The 19,010-nt window shown below is 48.4% G+C and overlaps 1 protein-coding gene across 1 annotated transcript; it reads left to right on the top strand.

Moving 5' to 3' along the window:
• Positions 1–672: 672 nt before the first annotated feature.
• On the top strand, positions 673–12,063 carry LOC136509385 (pumilio homolog 11-like). The gene is made up of 6 exons (XM_066504202.1): positions 673–875; positions 1,450–2,906; positions 2,998–3,160; positions 11,002–11,165; positions 11,262–11,520; positions 11,638–12,063. Exons 2-6 carry the CDS (start codon positions 1,576–1,578, stop codon positions 11,755–11,757), a joined length of 2,037 nt encoding a protein of 678 aa, XP_066360299.1. The 5' UTR covers positions 673–875; positions 1,450–1,575; the 3' UTR covers positions 11,758–12,063.
• The last annotated feature ends 6,947 nt before the right edge of the window (positions 12,064–19,010 follow it).

Raw genomic sequence — 19,010 nt, 5'->3', positions numbered from 1 at the left:
GGGTCCATCATGTTGCTTTAAAAACAAGCAGAGAAGTAACTATCGTCCTGTTCGCTTGGCTTATATACCATATTTTTTCAGCCAACGAACAATATTTTTCTCTCGCAACAAATCAGTCAACGATACTTTCAGCCATGACTTATCAGCCAAGCGAACAGTGCATATAATTCCCTCACCATAGATGCTATTAAACAGAGCCACAAAGAGCATAATACTATTAACTCCAAAGCAATAGATATGGGGAAGGGAAAAAAATAAAGTGATTATGCCATGTTCGTTTCGCTGAAATTTAGCTTATGCTGACGCTGATGCTAAAATGTTGTGAGAGAAAAAAACTGTTTTTTCACTGAAAAGTGCTGTTGAAGTATTGTCTTTAGTATAATTTCTTTTACTATTTCCAAAAAAGGTAGGGAGTAAAAATAACACTATTCAATTTGTATTGATAATCTCATTTGAACGAGGTTCAAGAACTTCCGGTTCGGCCTGCATGCAGTCCGTGCATGCTTGCATGGCAGCAGGCTAGTAGCCTCATGTCATGTGTCACCCTCTCTTGCCCCCAGATGATATCCCAGCTGCAGAGAGAGGGAGGGGCAGAAGCGTCAGCAACAGAAAGCGGAAGGAACCCAAGCCGCAGGGAGCCAGAAACAAATCGTCTTCGGTCTTCCTCTGCTCTTCCCCCCTCTCTCACCTCTCTCCTTCTAGCGCAAGCCTTGCCCTCAAAAAAATCCCTCAGAAACTCATCGTCTCCACCGCCGCCTCTCCCCAATTCTCTTCTCCCCGGCGGCGCGCCCTTCGAGCCCTCCCCCGAGGCCGCTGGATCGCGCGGCGGCGGCGGCGCTCCTGCTAATGCGCGTTCTCCCCTGAGGCTTTTCCTGGTAATCATCTACTACTACCTCCCCCTCCCTGTGGCGTCTCTTGTCTGGGTCGATCGGGGCTCCGTATATCTCTCGATCGGTTTGATCACGCGGTTGGTTCTTGGCAAGATCGGCTTTTTAGCGGCGGGACCCCTCGGTCCTCGGTTATTGGCGAGGCGTTCTCTTGATCGGGGGGTTTTTCTCGGGGTTTTTCGCGATCTTGGCGTGTGCGGGTGGGTTTCGTGGCATCGGATTGCTGCCAGTTTCACCGCGCATTTTTTTGGTCATCTTTGCGCAAGCGAAATACAATCAAGGATTCAGTAGCGAAATCTCATGCTCTGCTCACCAACCAAGATTGTTCACGGTTTTGTTGTGTTTATGGATTCTTTGGGATTCTTAGAGTTGGCGTTACCATAGTCATAGGTACCTTGTCCTTCTTGCCATCTGGATACGAAAATTCTATTGACATGTGGCGATTCCCCTGTTTTCCCCGGACACCCTGTTGTCTCCTGCTCTTGTCTTCATGCCAAATCGTTCGTACCAACGCTTGCCTTTATTTGGTAACGATTTTGTCCTTGTTCCTGTGATCATGTAGGTGATTTCGTGGTACTCGAGCGTCACATCCAACTCTGGGTGCCGTAGTGTTGGTGAATCTACCTACATTGTGTGATCGAGTTTCGCACTTTGGCTTCGTGGACTGTCCTGGTAGGCTGGTACTGGCATGGACGAAGTGCCGGGTAATCAGGACAATCAGCCATTTCTTGGCAACATCACTGGAGCCATGTTTGCAGATCATGGGGAACAATCTGCAGGGTGTTCTTCTCTTGAGGCAGAGTGGGTTCCTATGAGTGAAAGAAGCCCTGCTCGGAATGGTCTGGGTACCATTGACAATGCCAATTTATTTGATGATCAGTCATTGGCATCTGCATTTGAGAACATGAGCTTGAGCTTCACTGGCAGTGCTGCTGACTCTTCTGCTAACTCTGGCAATGTTGGATCCAGGGATGGGCTCCGTTTTGCAGACTGTTTGTTTACATCAGCTGACAACCCAACAAATCTGCCACTTCAGCCAGCATTTGGTCAGGATGAGTTTGTGCCTTCATATTTGATGGTCAACAATGCTGGACACATGAAACCAAATTTTGGTGCACAAAATCCTCCAATGTACACAGGGATGCATGGCACAGATAATGCTTTTGTGGCTAGAACCAATTTACCACAAGCTTTGCCTTTCCAGCAACATCTCCTTATCGATAGGCACCCACAAACATATGCCCCTTATTATCAGCAGCAGATGGACTCTAAATTCAAGCGGCATGATATTGATGTCGAGAGGAATTTTATCATGCAGCCACAGTATTCTTATCAGCAAATTCCACAGGCTGCTGATGTTCATTGGATCAGTAGCAATCAATATGGTGTTATCAACTCATCAACCAAGTATGCAGCTGCACCTCACCTTAGAGTGCCCACTGTTCGTCATCTGGGACATGGCAGTCCTGATATCTACTGGAATGGTGCTATAATTCCTAATGGAAGTAACCGACGGAGTTTGACACGTGTGAATAATTGTCCTTGTACAAGTTATCCTGATTGCTTATGTGAAACCTGTGAATACTGTCAGATTCAGCTATCTGAAAAGCTCAAACATTCATTTGGGCTCAGGCATTCACCCAAAGGTTTATTAGAAGATTGCATCTATGATAAAGTGAAAAGTTCACCGTCATCCTTGGATTCTGAGGTGGCCATGAAATCTGCCCAACTGAACTGTAATTCAGTTGATGAAGTTGTTGGAGAATTGTACCACTTGGCGAAGGATCAGAATGGCTGCCGTTTCCTCCAAAGGATATTTACAGAAGGTTCTCAAGAGGATGCCCAAAAGGTTTTTGATGGTGTAATTGAGCATATCGATGAACTTATGGTTGATCCATTTGGAAATTACTTGATACAAAAACTACTTGAGCAGTGCAATGATAATCAAAAGACGCATATACTTTATGAAATAACCAAAATACCTGGCCAGCTAGTCAAAGTTGCATGCAACATGCATGGGTATGTCCACTTCATGCTTTTGATATTAATTGCTTTCTTTTCGTTTTCATTTTATCATAGCTTTATACTGTTTTCGAACTTAAAAATCCAGGACACGTGTGGTGCAAAAGGTGATAGAAACTGTTAGTACCTCAGATGAAGTTTCCATGGTAGTATCTGCTCTGAGCCACGGTGCCATTACTCTGATGATGGATGCCAATGGCAGTCACGTTGCACACCGTTGCTTGCAGAAGCTGTCACCTGAGTGCAAAGCAGTAAGACATTTTTACTTTAATTCAATGTAGCCTTACTCATGCCTTTAATGTTGTCTGACTGTCTCTAACTTCCTTTTATCAGCTTCATATTGTTATAATTCTTTACTCTGCTACATAAAACTAAATATCCAGTATGGTTTGAGCATGCCCTAGTAACCATCATCGTGAACCTCTAAATCCTGCTTTTGTTATCCATTGGGTAACCATCTGCCATCTAGTCCTTCTTGGTGCTTATACACTAGTTTGCATAGTTTTATGTTTAGGTTCGTACAATGATTTTTGTTTTGATAACAACGATAATCGCAGCCCGTTCGGCTGGTCAGTTCCCAGCTTGTTTCAGCTTGTTTCAACTTGTTTCAACTTATTCTCCCTCACAGAATACTATTGAATCATCCAAAATCAGCCCAAACCTGACCAGCCGGGGCTTCTTCGGTACCTTGGGACATCTAAATTGGAAGTAACTGTATGCAGTCTTTTTTTTTTCAATATACTGTCAGTGCCTAGTTGTATTTGCCAATAGTAGCACTCTCTTTTGAATGCAGCCTTGCTAATAAAGAAAGAAATAATTCTCTAGTATCATTCATAACAGAGACCATGGTGGCCTGTCAGGCTGCAAATTTTATTTGCTGTGTTGCTGTCTATGGCTTTTGTACTCTGGCTATGCCATCTTATCAATATTATAGGCAGGTCTCCTACCTGTTTGTTCCTGAAAAAAAAAGCATATACCACTACGGTTATTGTTGTAAGAGAACTAAAAACGTTCAAAGGCCTGATTGTAAATTCACGTTGTCTCTCTTTTTTTTGTTCCTAAGTTTTTAGTCTCAACATCCTGTATTGCTGGAATTTAATCTAATTCCCTAGTAAGGGCAGGTCCAGGCCCAGGGCACATAGGGCTTCATTCCAGTCCTAAGATATATACAAAATAATAGGCCATGGGAAGTAATACCGAGAAAGCATAAACATTCAAACTGATGCGAACTAAAGCCCGTAATGTTAGTCGCTGAATTCTCACTCTTGGTAGTAGGAGAATTCTTACTCTCATCGAGAGAGGATGACACTAGGAGTTGGGGCAATTTTCTTGTCTATTTCTCACACAAGCTCACACAAATGCCATACCAACCTGAGGGGTTGGGGTTACATATTTATAGCTGCTAGGCAGCCAAGCATATGCCAAGATGCTAGTCTAAGATGCTAATATGCTGTCCTAATATGCTGTCCTAGATGCTAGTCCTAGATGCTAAGATGCTAGTCAAGGGTGCTGTGCTGTCCTTGGCACTTGGCAGCAACAGCAGTCCCCTCCTTGTGGCAGCAGTACAGCCAACAGCCCCACAAAGCAGCACAGAGACTTATCCATCATTCTCCCCCTAAGTCTTGTGCGTCGTCTTGTGGGGGAGTTGAACCATCCCGGTCCTGGAGCAGAGCTCAAGGAACTTGATCCTCTCAAGGGGCTTGGTGAGCAGGTCCGCAAGCTGATCCTTGGTGTTAGATGTAGCTCGCATTGATGCTCCCTTCCTCCAAACAGCCTCGGATGAAGTGGTACCTCACCCGGATGTGCTTGCTGCGTTCGTGGAACACGGGGTTCTTCGCCAGGGCTAGAGCGGACTTGCTGTCCACCCTGAGCTCCACCGCTCTAGTGTCTCTGCCGAGGAGATCACCAAGCAGTCGAGCGAGCCAGAGCGCCTGAGTCGAAGCGGTGGAGGCCGCTATGTACTCGGCCTCGCAGCTGGACAGGGCCACCACCTGTTGCTTGACCGACTGCCAGCTAACGAGGCACTTGCCGAGGAAGAAGAGGATCCCGCTCGTGCTCTTGCTGGTGTCGATGTCGCCGGCGTGGTCGCTGTCGCTGTACCCGACGAAGTGTGCCGCCCCAGGGCACCTCGGGTAGTAGAGGCCGTGGTCGAGAGTCCCCGCAACGTAGCGGATGATCCTCTTCACAGCCTGCTGGTGCTCCGTCGTCGGTCGCTGCATGAACCGACTAACGTAGCCGACGGAGAATGCCAAGTCCGGCCGTGTGTGGGCGAGGTAGCGAAGGCTCCCCACAAGACGCCGGTACTGCGTAGCGTCCACCTCCTCCGTCGTGCTGTCGCGGCTCAGCTTCAGCCTCTCCTCCATCGGAGTGAGAGCTGGGTTGCAGTCGGTGAGCCCAGCTAGCTCAACGACGCGCTTGGCGTAGGCGGTCTGTCGAAGCGTGATCCCAGAGTCATCCTGGTGTACCTCGATTCCCAGGTAGAAGGAGAGAGGCCCCAGGTCACTCATCTGGAAGGTGGCCTTCATCTCTTCCTTGAATGCCGCCACCTCCGCATCCTTGGTGCCGGTGATCACCAAGTCGTCGACGTAGACACCCACCAGTAGGGCATTACCTCCATTGCCTCGTCGGTAGATGGCCGCCTCGTGCGGGCTTTGCTCGAAGCCCATCCCCTTTAGCGTGGAATCCAGCTTGGCATTCCACGCCCTCGGTGCCTGCCGCAAGCCATAGAGGGCCTTGCGCAGGCGGAGCACCTTGCCCTCCTTGCCGGGGATCGCAAATCCCGGCGGCTGGTGCACGTAGACCTCCTCCTTCAAGTCGCCGTTAAGGAACGCCGACTTGACGTCCATGTGGTGAACACGCCAGCCCTCCTGGGCAGCTAGCGCAAGGAGGAGTCACACGGACTCCATCCGTGCCACGGGAGCAAAGGCGTCGTCGAAGTCGACCCCCTCCTGCTGCACGAAACCTCGTGCCACCAAGCGAGCCTTGTGCTTGACGATGGCACCGGCTTCATCCCTCTTCAGCTTGTACACCCACTTAAGGGTGATCGCGCGATGACCACGAGGAAGGTCAGCAAGCTCCCAGGTGCGGTTCTTCTCAACCGCATCCATCTCCAACTGTATCGCGGCGCGCCATGCCACGTGTCTCTCGGCCTCTGCGAACGACCGAGGCTCGCCGTCGTCACACGCAAGGTGCAACTGCGCCTCCAGGTCCTCCAGGTCGTGAGGCACCAGTCCCGGCACCGGCTGGTCACCGAGAAGGTTCTCCACCGTACGGTACCGCAACGGCTCACCGTCGTGGTACGCGTCGACGCGCTCCTCGTCGTGAGAGAGCGGAGTAGCGAGCTCAACCGGGCCGTGCTCGACACGAGCTGGTGGTGGAGTAGACGTGCCCGGAGTGGTGCCTGTCGGTGCTGGAGTGCGTGGCGTTGCCGGCTGTGGTGGAGCCGGCGAAGAGCTCATCGCAGCCGAGGTCCTAGCTGGAGAGCGTGGTGCTGTCGGAGTAGCAGGTGCCGGGGTCGGTGGAGGCTCGGAGACTGGGGTAGACGCGCTCGCCGAAGAAGAACTGCCTACTCCCCCAGCTCCCTCGAAGTGGACATACTCGACAGTGAAGTCGTCGTACGTCGGAGCTGAGCCGTCGTCCACTGCCTTGTCCCACGCCCATCCTCGCCCTTCGTCGAACACAACGTCACGCGCCGTGCGCACACGCTGTGTCTTCGGGTCGAGGATGCGGTAGGCCTTCGAGCCCTCCGCGTAGCCGATGAACACTCCCGGAGTGCTCCTGTCGTCGAGCTTGCTGATGTGGCCAAGCTCCTTGGCGAATGCGAGGCAGCCGAAGACCCGCAAGTGGGAGACCGCCGGCTTGCGCCCATGCCAAGCCTCGTACGGCGTCCTGCCGTCGAGCGCCTTGGTAGGCGAGCGGTTGAGGATGTAGACGGCCGTCACCACCGCCTCTCCCCAGAAGATAGCCGGCATCCCCCTCTGCTTGAGGAGGGCCCGAGCCATCCCCACAACCGTCTGGTTGCGCCGCTCGACGACGCCGTTCTGCTGCGGGCTGTACGGCGCGGAGTAGTGGCACTGAATGCCCTCGTCAGCGTAGTACGACGCGAATTCAGCCGCCGTGAATTCGCCGCCGTTGTCGGTGCGCAGCACGCGCAGCTTGCGGCCGCACTCCACCTCCGCAGCAGCCTGCGCGCGTCTGATGGCGTCCGTAGCCTCTCCCTTGCTGCCGAGGACCATCACCCACATGTAGCGGGAGAGGTCGTCGACGAGCAGCAGGAAGTAGCGTCGTCCTCCCGGTGTGGCCGGTGTCACCGGGCCACACAAGTCCCCGTGCACGAGCTCGAGCCTCTCCTTGGCTCGAAAGCTCGCCCGCTGGGGAAAGGGGAGTCGCCTCTGCTTCGTCAACACGCAGACGTCACAGAGCTGCTCCACATGGTCGAGGCATGGCAGGCCTCGCACCATCTCCGTGGCACTGAGCCGCTTCAGGGCCTCAAAGTGAAGGTGCCCGAAACGCTCGTGCCACTGCCACGCCTCGTCGTCCCGACGAGCAGCGAGACAGAGGGGTTGTGCCACCTGCACGTTAAGGACGTAGAGTCGATTTGCGCTTTTGGATACCTTGGCAAGAAGGCGACGGCGACGATCCCAAATCCTCATGACTCCGTCCTCAACCACCACGCGCGAACCGTTCTCATCCAGCTGTCCCAAGCTGATGATGGAGTTCCTCAACGCGGGGATGTAGTAGACTCCGGTGAGCAGCCTGTGCTCACCAGACACGGCGGTGAAGATGATGGAGCCGACGCCCTTGATCTCCACGCCGGAGGCATCCCCAAACTTGACAGAGCCTCGGACGCTAGAGTCAAGCTCGGTGAAGAACTCCCGTCGACCGGTCATGTGATGGGTGGCGCCGGTGTCGAGGCACCACCCGTCAGTCTTGTCGTTGCCGGAGCTGTCGCCGAGGAGGGCGTGTGCTTTTGGCTCGTCAAGGTGGAGGAGAGCCGCTGCGGCCGGTGCCGCTGGAGGTAGCTCGATGCTGGCATGTGCCATGAACAGAGCCGGCTCTTCCTCGTCCGCCTGTGCGACGTGGGCCTGGCCGCGTCGTGGCTGCCGACAGTCCTTGGCCCAATGGCCGAGCTGGCCGCAGTTGCGACAGGTGTCGTCTTGTGCCGGCTTGTGCCTGCCGGCGGCGCCGCCCTGGGCGCCTCCGCGGGCATCACCCTCGGCACGTCCTCGCGCCCCGGCCTGGGCGTCTCTGCGCGCCTTGCGCGGCTTGCCACGCTTGCGGCCGCCTGTCGCGGAAGAAGGCTCCCCCTTCCTCCGGTCACCTTGGCTGGCAAGCCACTGCTCCCGAGTGAGAAGGAGCTTCCCGCCAGTGGTGATGGGCCCCGAGAGGGACTGTGGTTCATCGCTGTCGACGACCTTGAGGCGACCTATTGCCTCCTCGATCGACATCGTGGAGAGATCCAGCAGAGACTCGATCGAGCGAGCCATCTGCTTGTACTTCTCGGGGACGCAGCGGAAGAGCTTTTCGACAGCTCTCTCCTCGCCGTAGGTGTCGTCGCCGAACTGCACCATCTTCTGCAACAGAGTATTGAGACGGAGAGCAAAGTCATCAACGTCCTCACCTGGCTTGAAGGCCAGGTTCTCCCACTCCTTGTGAAGTGCCTGCAGTGTGGACTTGCGGGCGCGGTCGCTGCCGATGCGTGCCGCAGCGATGGCGTCCCAAGCCTCCTTGGCAGTCCGCTTGCTGGTAAGCGAGAATTGCATCTCGGGCGGGACTGCAGCGATGAGAGCATCCAGCGCCCGTCGATCTAGGTCGTAGTCGACGTCGCCATACCGGACTGCCTCCCACATGTGCCGCACCTGGAGCTTTACCCTCATCACCGCAGCCCACTCGACGTAGTTGGTCTTGGTGAGGGTAGGCCACCCACCGCCGGGACCGACGTCCCTGACAACAGCCTGGAGCCCGTGGTAACCACGGTACCGATCCGGGGAGAGAGAGCCACGCTGCCTGTGAAGGCCGCGCTCTCCATCGACCCGTCGGTACCGATCCGGGGAGAGAGAGCCACGCTGCCTGTGAAGGCCGCGCTCTCCATCGACCCGTCCGCCACCGTTGCCGTGCGCGCCTCCTCTAGGAGCGCCACCGGCGCGTCCGCGCCTGTCTGGGCTGCCGCCGCGCTCGTGGGCGTGCGCGGCTGCCCCAGGAGCGCCACCGCCGTGCGCGCCTCCTCCAGGAGCGCCGCCAGCGCGTCCACGCCTGTTTGGGCTGCCGCCACGCTCGTGGATGTGCGCGGCTGTCCACTGCGCCGCCCGCGCTCGCGCTGCCTCCCTCTCTAGCAGCTCGAGGTCCGCGTCGGCGGTGTCGTCAGCGGAAATGGAGCTGCCGATGCTGCCGCGCAGAGCCTCGACCTTCGCCGCCGCCGCACGCGCTGCATTCGTCGCCGCCGCTGCTTCCGCCTCCGCTCTGGCTGCTGCTAGCTCCGCCGCTGCTAGCCTCGACGCCCTTGCCGCCGCCGCAGCGGTCTCTGCCGCCGCTCGCTCGCGTTCCTCTGCCGCGGCAAGTTCGGCCTCCTGCCGACGCCGCGTGCTCGAGGCGACCGAGCGCTGAGACTGCCCTGCGGACATGACGCGCTACCGGGGGGCTGCTGCGTGGGGAGAGGGCTGCTTCAGACGAGCTGGGAGAGGAGTGAACAGGAGCGGCCGGAGGAGCTGCTGCTGCCAACAGATGGGGCTGTTGTGGGGCTGGGAGAGAAGATGAGCAAGAGATGCTCAGGCTACAGGATAATACGGCTCTGATACCAGTTGTTAGTCGCTGAATTCTCACTCTTGGTAGTAGGAGAATTCTTACTCATCGAGAGAGGATGACACTAGGAGTTGGGGCAATTTTCTTGTCTATTTCTCACACAAGCTCACACAAATGCCATACCAACCTGAGGGGTTGGGGTTACATATTTATAGCTGCTAGGCAGCCAAGCATATTACTTTAATCATCATGGTCTATGATATCCCTTTCCTGAACATTTATTGGCTATCTGTATTTTAACTATCACTTGACTTCAAAATTTTCTTTGCTATACATGTCTCCAAGATTTCCAGTACAGTCATCTAAAATAATCTGTAATGTGCTCTACAATGAATTCTTATTTGGTGGAACATTTTTTTTAAAAGAAAAGGCAGGAGCTCTGCCGCTCAATTAAGTATAGGAAAGAGAGTGTTTTATGTACACATGGCACCCATTGGGCCAATCACACCGGTCCTAGGACCAAAGTAGATACACCCCTCCCACCTTCAGTTTTTTCACCCCGCAAAGAAAAAAACCCTGCGCCTTTGCACCCATGTTTTAAAGGCGGCTAGGCGTCCAGGCGAGTGCTTCGTACGCCTGGACGCCTAGGCGGCGCCTAGGCGACAAGGCGCCACTGTTTCCCAAGGCGAGCTGGGTACGCCTGGACGCCTAGGCGACGCCTAGACGACGCCTTTAAAACACTGCTTTGCACAATGTCCTCTTTGGTCAATGAGGCAACCTGCTGTGCCGTTTTGAACTCGTTCTAAAAAATCCTCCAATTCCTCTCCTTCCACAAGTTCCACACAATATATATTAGTACTCCATTGAAACGTCTGTGTTCCTGTTTTGGGATCTTGCTTGCTGCATCTTGCAGCTGCACCATGAGATTTTCCCAAGATAACACTTGGCCCCAAACGGCCTTTGCAAGGGGCAAAGCAAAGAGAGATGAAGCCCTGTCTCCAAAGGTCCATTACACAAAACACAATGTTCCTGATGAAGCCATCCCCTCTCTTGCAGGTTGTCTGCTGTTAGGACTTTGTTGTGCATTAGGATCCAAGCGTGCACTTTGCATTTGTTTTCTGCTTGCGCCTTCCAGATGAGTTTGTGCTGTTTGGTGGAACATAGTACTAAGGATGTTTGAATTAACCATAGGGTGTTCAATTAGAGGAAATGTTGGGAAGTATAGCCAAGTTCATGCTAGTTGTATCGAGGAACAAGAAAATGATAATATAAATGTACTTAGCCACTCCTACGTATTTCTTTGCTGTTATTACCAATTCGTAAACTCGATTTTGGTCTACTATTACCATTGCAGTTCCTTCTCAATGCGGCCACAAAATATTGCGTTGAGCTAGCAAAGGATCGGCAAGGTTGTTGTATCATCCAGAAATGTATTATTCATGCCAATAAGGAGCAGAAGAACAAGTTGTTGTACAGTATCACAACTCGGGCTCTCGATCTCGCAGAACACCAGTATGGGTATGTACGTTGCCTTTTGCCTTCAGAGTTCATGTAACTTTGATTCCTTTGTGGCCTCGGCTTTTGAATGCTGAGCATATGAACAAATCGCTGCAGGAACTATGTAATACAGTTCATACTCGACCTCAAGGTTACTTGGGCGACGAATGAAATTCTGGACAAGCTTGAGGGTAGCTATGGATATCTGTCGATGCAAAAGTGCAGCAGCAACGTGGTTGAGAAATGCCTGAAAGAAGCTCGGGAGCCAAAGCGTGCAAAGATCATCCTTGAGCTTATCAATGACCCCAAGCTGCAGAATATCTTGCTTGATCAGTATGGGAATTATGTGATCCAAACAGCATTCCGGGAGTGCGAGGTAAAATACATACAATGCACACCATCATGTTTTTTTTCCTCAAGCATATAGAATAGTTTGTTTTTTCCTCAAACATGTCGAATATTTTCTTTCTGAACCGAAGTTTGTAACTTGCAGGGTGCTGAGGTTGAGGCTGCATTGGTCCGAGCCATCAAGCCACACGTCGGCGCTCTTCGAAACAACATGTTTGGGAAGAGAATTCTGTCGAAAACCTGCCTGAAGAGCAGGAAGCTCTAATCCCACGCCTCGTCAAGCCGTCCTATGGAGTTGGGTCTCATGAGGCGCATCACTGATGTACAAATTCTGTAATAAAGTAGTATATGTCACGGGATAGGTCATCGTGAAACCGAGTAGAAATGTGATGAGGAGAGTAGTCTGGTTGGAGGAATCCACATTTTGGGCCACTGTAGAACAATCCCATGCGTGTTGTAGTTGTAGAGTTGTTTGGGAGAGTTCGTGCAAATAAGTACTACGTTGGTAATCCGTCAGATGATCGTATGTATCTTGTTTACTAAAGTATGTAGTAAATTTTCCATTTCCTGATATCTACATCTCAGGGATTATATACCTTTTCCTGATGATCGTCTGTTGCGGGTGACACGTCTGAAATGCGCTTCCGAATTGTGATGTTTTGTTTTCTTTTGTTTTTTTGTTTTTATACAGTAGATGGAAAAGAGATTTCCATTAATGGTCCTGCCCCAGCATAGGACCACTTTTACAGTTTAACCCCATAGCTGCTAATGTATAAGCAACTTCATTACAAGCCCGAGGGCAGTGAGAGAGAGAACAAACATTAAAATCATATAACATTTTAGCTCTAATATAATATCTTTAAACATCATACCTACCCAGAGATCTATAAAAAAAAACTGATTCTTAATAGCATTGACCACCACCTCGGCGGACGATGTGTTCCAATCCTAACACAGAAACTTGCTCGAGGCCCTTTATGCATGCCAATGTTTCTCCATGATGAATTGATGAGCATTCATCAGAGGATCCCTGCATTTGTTTTCTGTCTGCAAAACAATAAGAGTTCTGTTGCATGGACAGACAGATGCACTGAGGATAGACGTTTCTTCGTGGAGTCTGTAAACAAATCTGTTCACGATACCATATCAAACCATAATGAAATTTCTTTGTGTAGAGGACTGGACCATGGGTCCTGAATGTCTTGTGCTACTTGTCAGCCATTGCCTGATTTAAAGCTAGGAATAACCGCTGCTCGTTGTTGTTCTGCAGACAGAAAGCAAATGCAGGGATCCTTACCAACTTTGAAGTTCTTGACTTTTTGCGAACAAGAGGTGCCAAAGTTGACCCTATGGGATGCTTGGGGGCTGTTGCTGCATCAGAGTGTAAGGTGATTACTTTGCTCCTCTTTTACCTAGGCCTTTACCATTTCGACTTGTTTATTTGTGCTGTTTTGCGCCTAAACTCATCGTCTCATTAGGTGTATGAGTACCTCTTAAAAACCCCTGCATGCAACCAGACAAGGGAATCAATTTATGAATTTGTGAAGAGAAGTGAGGGTTTCAGGCTTGCAGAGGCTGATAATCTACTGTAATATTCATCTTGCTGATAATGAGCATGTTTTTATTTTCTGATATACTATATTACATTGGGATATACCTAGAGATCTATGTTTGAATAGGAGTACTTAGAAAGCAACTATTGAAGTGTCTGAACCGTGACTTGGGGCTCTTGGTGGGTTTTAACTCTAGCCTATCCTAACTTGCTTGGGACTGAAAGGTTATGTTGTTGTTGTTGTATTTACTATATTACATGTTTATGCAAATTAAGCTATTTCATATAGAAATTTTGCTGCACCGACCACCGTGAAAGTGGCCTTCCTCGCTATGATATTACCATTTGTCTAGTGTTGTTGGAAAAAATGTTTGAAGTTTAGCGCTGCTTGGCTGGTGTGAGGATAACTGGGTTTGTCCAATTCAGACGCCTATGCTTTTTTCTCGAATACATAGAGAGCTACGTACATTTATATTAAGAAGAAAAAGGGCCAAGAACCTATGCTTATTTCTTACTCCCTGTGTTCCAAATTATGAATCGTTTTGACTTTTCTAGATACATAGCTTTTGTTATGTATCTAGACATAATATATATCTAGATGCATAGCAAAAAGTATGTACCTAGTGTCGGCACAAAAATGTCGACACACGGCAAGCCGAAAGGATCTGCTTAGGATGAGCCCGGAGATCCGCTTGGCTTCAACGTAGGGTTAACCGATCCTACGTATTCCTCCCGAGGCGTGCTAGTTAATTTGACCTGCAATTGATAAGGAGAGAAAGTTTATCAGTAATTTAAGGTGCAACATGCTGGTCTTTGTCCAGATAGTTCCAAGTGTGCCGCTTCAGGAGCAGCTAGACGGGAAAATCGACTAAATAGCCGATACACACAGAAATCGGCTGTTACGGACAGTAAAGCTCATGGATCACGATTGATTTTATGTTGATAAGTACAATGCCCACAGATGTAAATGAGATCATCAGCTAGGTGGATATTACTAGTGTGAATCGTTGAGCCGATGAATCTAATCAAGAAAGGATATAACATGCAAACAAATCGACTATCTAATACAAATGGACCTACAAACGCTCTGAATCTAATATGTTACCATCAATAGTGAGGTTCGACCGGATCGATGGCAGCTATGATGATAATAACAAACTAAAACCGAAGAATCCGTAAAACCATCTATACTTCGACAGGCTTTTCGAAAGACATGCTATACGTGAAGGCTCAAGCGAATCGGCTGAAATAGCCGATTCTGGTGAAAAGGGACTACAACGTGTGAACAATCAACTATTTCACATGAACAAACCTATAGACTCATCAGACTTAACCTACTATCTCTAACAGTAGGGTTCGACCGGATTGATTCAGCCATGATAAAGACAACAAATCAAACCCTTAAAGTACACAGATCTATTCACGCTTAATAGAATCATGGATGCACATTGTAGGCATTAAAGCATAGGTGATCGGCTATTTAGCCGATGCAGGCATAGCAAACAGTTAAGGTCACGCCTGATCGAGAACAAACCTACTAACTAGCATCCTCCAATCTACAGTGCCATCAGTGGGGATCGACCGGATCGTTGCAGCCATAATAGCAAACTATAGACCAGATTCGACTAGCCAGCAAACATCTTCAAGATCATACATGCCTTAACTACATACTATGTACGATCAAGATCGAAATAGAAACAGCCAATGAAACATAACTCGTCGCTCAAAGTAAGAAACATCGCGTTGTGGCAAAGCAAATAACGGACTAAAAGGATATGAGGTCGATCTACATTGATCTTGACCGGGCAGATTGATGTTGCTGCAAACTAATAGCAATAAAAACATCAGCAAGATTGGTAACTTAATGAATCTACCCGAAGGACGTCACCCTTAGGTAGAGCCGATAACTTGACCTTAATCTAATTCGAGCAGTGGAGGTCATCCGGATCGATATAGCCGTACTTGAACTAGACAAGAGTCGATAACTAGCTTATACTAGAGTTTGCAGTGGAGGCCGAACTTAACCGATGCAGCCGTACAAACGGAAGTATAAGCCATGACGGTACTTACAGATAAGCCGGAGGTCGGCCGAACCGATGTAGCCCTGCTTGTTGAAGAACTCGCCGAGATCTACACTACTCCTACTCCTAAGGGTTGGCACGGAGCTGAAAAAAGTAAATTGTATTTGATTGATTAGATGTCCTTTTACAATAGCCGGGGTCCAATATTTATATCCGGAGCCCAAGCATGAATTCTACTCAAGTACGACTCATTATAATCTTTGGTATAGAATAAAATATTCTTAATTTAAGATAACTTGGACCCAAATGTTTTCCTTTTTGTAGAGTCCGACATATTTTCCCCGACGCCAACCATATGATGAGGACATCACTTCTTCATCACATACAAGCCAAGGAGAGGAGGAGGTCCAACATGGGCGTCCAATTCATCTTTCTTATGGTGAACAGTTTAAGGCAGACCGGTCCTGAAACCCGAGATGGGCTCCAACTTCAATTAGACTGGGCCTCCACCATGAGAAAGATGAATTGGACGCCCATGCTGGACCTCCTCCTCTCCTTGGCTTGTATGAGATGAAGAAGTGATGTCCTCATCACCATAGCTCATTGTCGTTATCTGCTGACGTCATTCGAAGAGAGCTGATTCTAGTGTCGCATCTGAATCAGCTAATATCGATCCTCATGTAATCGATTCCTTGATTGACACAATCTTAGAAGCTTCGAGTTCTTGTATTCTTGTTCCCAAATTTTAGTGTAAACACATGCCCCCAATTTTAGGATTAAAATAATTTTATTCTAAAATTCCTACTTATCTGTTCACCACGTCGCAACCGTTTTATTCCGAGATATACGCGTGACTCCTGACTTCCCGGCCCAAGTCTTATATAATATCCCAATAGTATCTTTTCTAATTCACTCGGCCTATTTGCTTTCCTCTTCTTTCTCGAGCAAATCTTAACAGTCGACGCCGCCATCACTAAAGCCTCAACCCTAGCAAATCCTTTGCTCTATCAAGCTTTTATTCAAGCGGTCTTCTTCAGATTCAAATCTATTTTGACTATAATGGCGACCAGTGACCATGTCCCTGAGGTGTGCTTTCAAGTTCCTATTCTCAAAGTATCGGTCGCTACCCTGTATTTCCTTTCTTCTCAAATTTATTTCATCTGATTTTTAGGAAATAAGGAACAAAATCTTGATTCCATCAGTTGTTGTTCCCAATGTCTATTTTCTTGGGCCTATGGGTGATCCCAATTCATCTGATTTTATCCGTCAAGAAACCAACCAAATCCCCCTTAAACAATCTGCAGTATATTTGTCCTCCTAGAACACCAAGACTCCCTTCAGAAACTAGCCCAAAATGCCTAGAGGATGGAGAGACTAGTTTCGTAGGGTGTTCAAGAAAAAGGCTGGAGATTGGGAGCTTTACGATCTGAATCAATGCTTGACACTCTCATTATCTGGAATGGAGAGGAATGATCCACTCCTGATCTCTGCATCTTATTTCTGGTCCAACACCCTAAATGCCTTCGTTTTTTGTCATGGCCCAATGACCATCACTTTAGCCGATGTGTATATGCTGATCATCCTTAGAATAACAGGATCGATGCAGCCTTATGACTTCTTAAGTGCTGGATTCAAGAAATTAGCCAAGATATCGAACTACACAGGATGGATAAGTTACATTCGGAACCACATAGGAGACGAATCAACTGTTAGCGAAAAAGAATATGTGGCCTTTCTGAACATGTGGTTAGAGAGATTCTTCTGTGGGTCATCTTGTGGTCTGATTTACAATCACAAACTTATGACAGAGCATCTGGCAGTAGGCAAGGATATTTCTCTTGGAAAGTATCTGTTAGGAGATGTTTATCATCTGATGCACCAGGTAGCTGCCCAATTACTGAAGAATGAACCAGTGCATACTATTAGTGGCCCTTGGTGGTTGATACAACTATGGCTGAACTTGTATATGCACAAGATTGTAAGGCCTAATCTCATAAACCTGAGTTTTCCTTCCTCCAACTTTGATAAGGAATATAGAGGCGAAAAAGGAAGAACCTGTCAGTGCATGAGCTATGGTGAGGCTGCATCGGCCATAACAATTGATGTCGATGTTGGCCATCTCTTCAAAAAGTTTTATAGAGGGTTTGATACAGATATCCTGACTTGGCTACCCTATGATGAGGATGAGAACAATGAGCTAATCTTCCCATTCAAATTTCAATTTGAATCAGGCTGTTCGGACGAGACAGCGGCTGCAATCTTCAATTCCTTCATCAAGCCCTGCGTTCTTCCAGCCAAGTTTTGTCATGGTTATGGCAAAATGGCTACAGGCTCCTTCCTCCCAGGCAACCTTCCAACCTATGAGTTTTATAACCCTTCTTTTGTATCTCGTCGGTTTGGTCTTGGTCAATTGCCTCCTCAACTATGCTTTAAGGATATACTAAGGCCAAGAGAAGGTATCAGTGAAGTAATGGAAACCTCTAGAGTTTTCCAACTAGGATCAGATCTCTCTTCTCTTTACTTGCATGACTGAACAAGAGTCAACTTGTCTTCCAACCTTTTTGACTCTTGGTGGCAAGAAAATGACACTCCCATCTCTTCTGTGGGCCGGCCCATCCTAGATGCATAGCTTTGGATGGAGAGTTTGCTTCTGACAGTGAGATAATTTACTATTCTTTTTTTAGAAAAATTATTCGATGAACTCCCCTGTCAACTGTTCTAACAGACCTTTTCAGGACACCAAATTCAATCCCCCAAGCTTAGATAGGAAAGGGCACCCCATAGATTATCAACCACCATGCCTAGTTTCAAGAACAGGATCAGCTGCCCCTCCATTGAAGAAGCTGATAAAAACTCATGCTGTCCCACAATCATAATGTATCAATCTTCAAAGTGCAAGGCAGCCCAAGGGACAACCTCGAAAACCATTACTAGGAAAAGACTCCACAGAACGAGACCATCAGCTACTCAGGTAAACAATCCATCTTTTTCTCAAATTGATATTCAACTTCTAATCCTGTTTCTTCACAGTTATCAACCATTGCATCCCAATCTGCTCTAGGTGTGGAACTATTGTCCTAGGTGTTTGATTCAGTACCAACTAAACCTTCATTGGCTGATCCACAAAAGGAGCCAATTTTAGTTGAACCAACCAATGCTTCTAGGACTATAGAAGATGACAATCCTTCCATTTCAATCCCTGATGTTGCCAAGGTATCTCCTTAAAGCTCCTGACTCTCATTCAATTTTACCTTTCATCTGACTATTCATCACATCAGCTACCCTCTAAGGAAACACCTATGCCAGAGCAGGAGTCTGATGATCCTATTGGTATTGAAAATGATCCTGCTATTGTTGATACCCAGATTGTTGATTCTCCAGTTCAATACACAACTAATGGCAAGAAAATTATATATATATATATATATATATATATATATATATATATATATTATCCTTCTGCAATAACCATGAACTAAAAATCTTTCTTGATATTTGCAGATACCAATGTTGAAAGTTCAGAGTCAATTCAACCGGACATTATTGGTGCATCATCAGTCGTTCCTTCTCTTCAGATAGAGGCTACCACAGAAAAGGTATTGTATCCACTTCACCGTTCATTTTATTATAAACTGATCCAAACCTCCTAATTAAGATTTTCTTATATATAGGTACTCAATCTTTTAGCTCTGAGCTATTCTTTCAATCTTGAGGAGTATCTAGATGAAGATGAAATCAGCTCATCAGTCGCCTCCTCTAAGGAAGCTTTGTCAGAAGAGACCAGAAATTGGCTCAGGGATATATTACCAATGTTTGAGAAGAATATAGCCGATTTGGTTCAAGACACTAATTCAATGCAAAGAGTCTTCTTGGCTATTAAGGGTAACACATCCCCAGTTCTCTCCAGAATCTTGTCACCTTTATCTATTATTGAAGATCAGGCCA

The sequence above is a fragment of the Miscanthus floridulus genome, chromosome 15, assembly GCF_019320115.1.
Source record: "Miscanthus floridulus cultivar M001 chromosome 15, ASM1932011v1, whole genome shotgun sequence".
Lineage (NCBI taxonomy): Eukaryota > Viridiplantae > Streptophyta > Magnoliopsida > Poales > Poaceae > Miscanthus > Miscanthus floridulus.
This window is presented reverse-complemented; position numbering and strand designations above follow the sequence as displayed.

Coding starts and splice junctions, on each gene's coding strand:
- LOC136509385 (XM_066504202.1), top strand. CDS start 1,576: ATGGACGAAGTGCCGGGTAATCAGGACAATCAGCCATTTCTTGGCAAC. Junction 2,907..2,997: donor GTTGCATGCAACATGCATGG/GTATGTCCACTT, acceptor TTAAAAATCCAG/GACACGTGTGGTGCAAAAGG. Junction 11,166..11,261: donor CTCGCAGAACACCAGTATGG/GTATGTACGTTG, acceptor AAATCGCTGCAG/GAACTATGTAATACAGTTCA.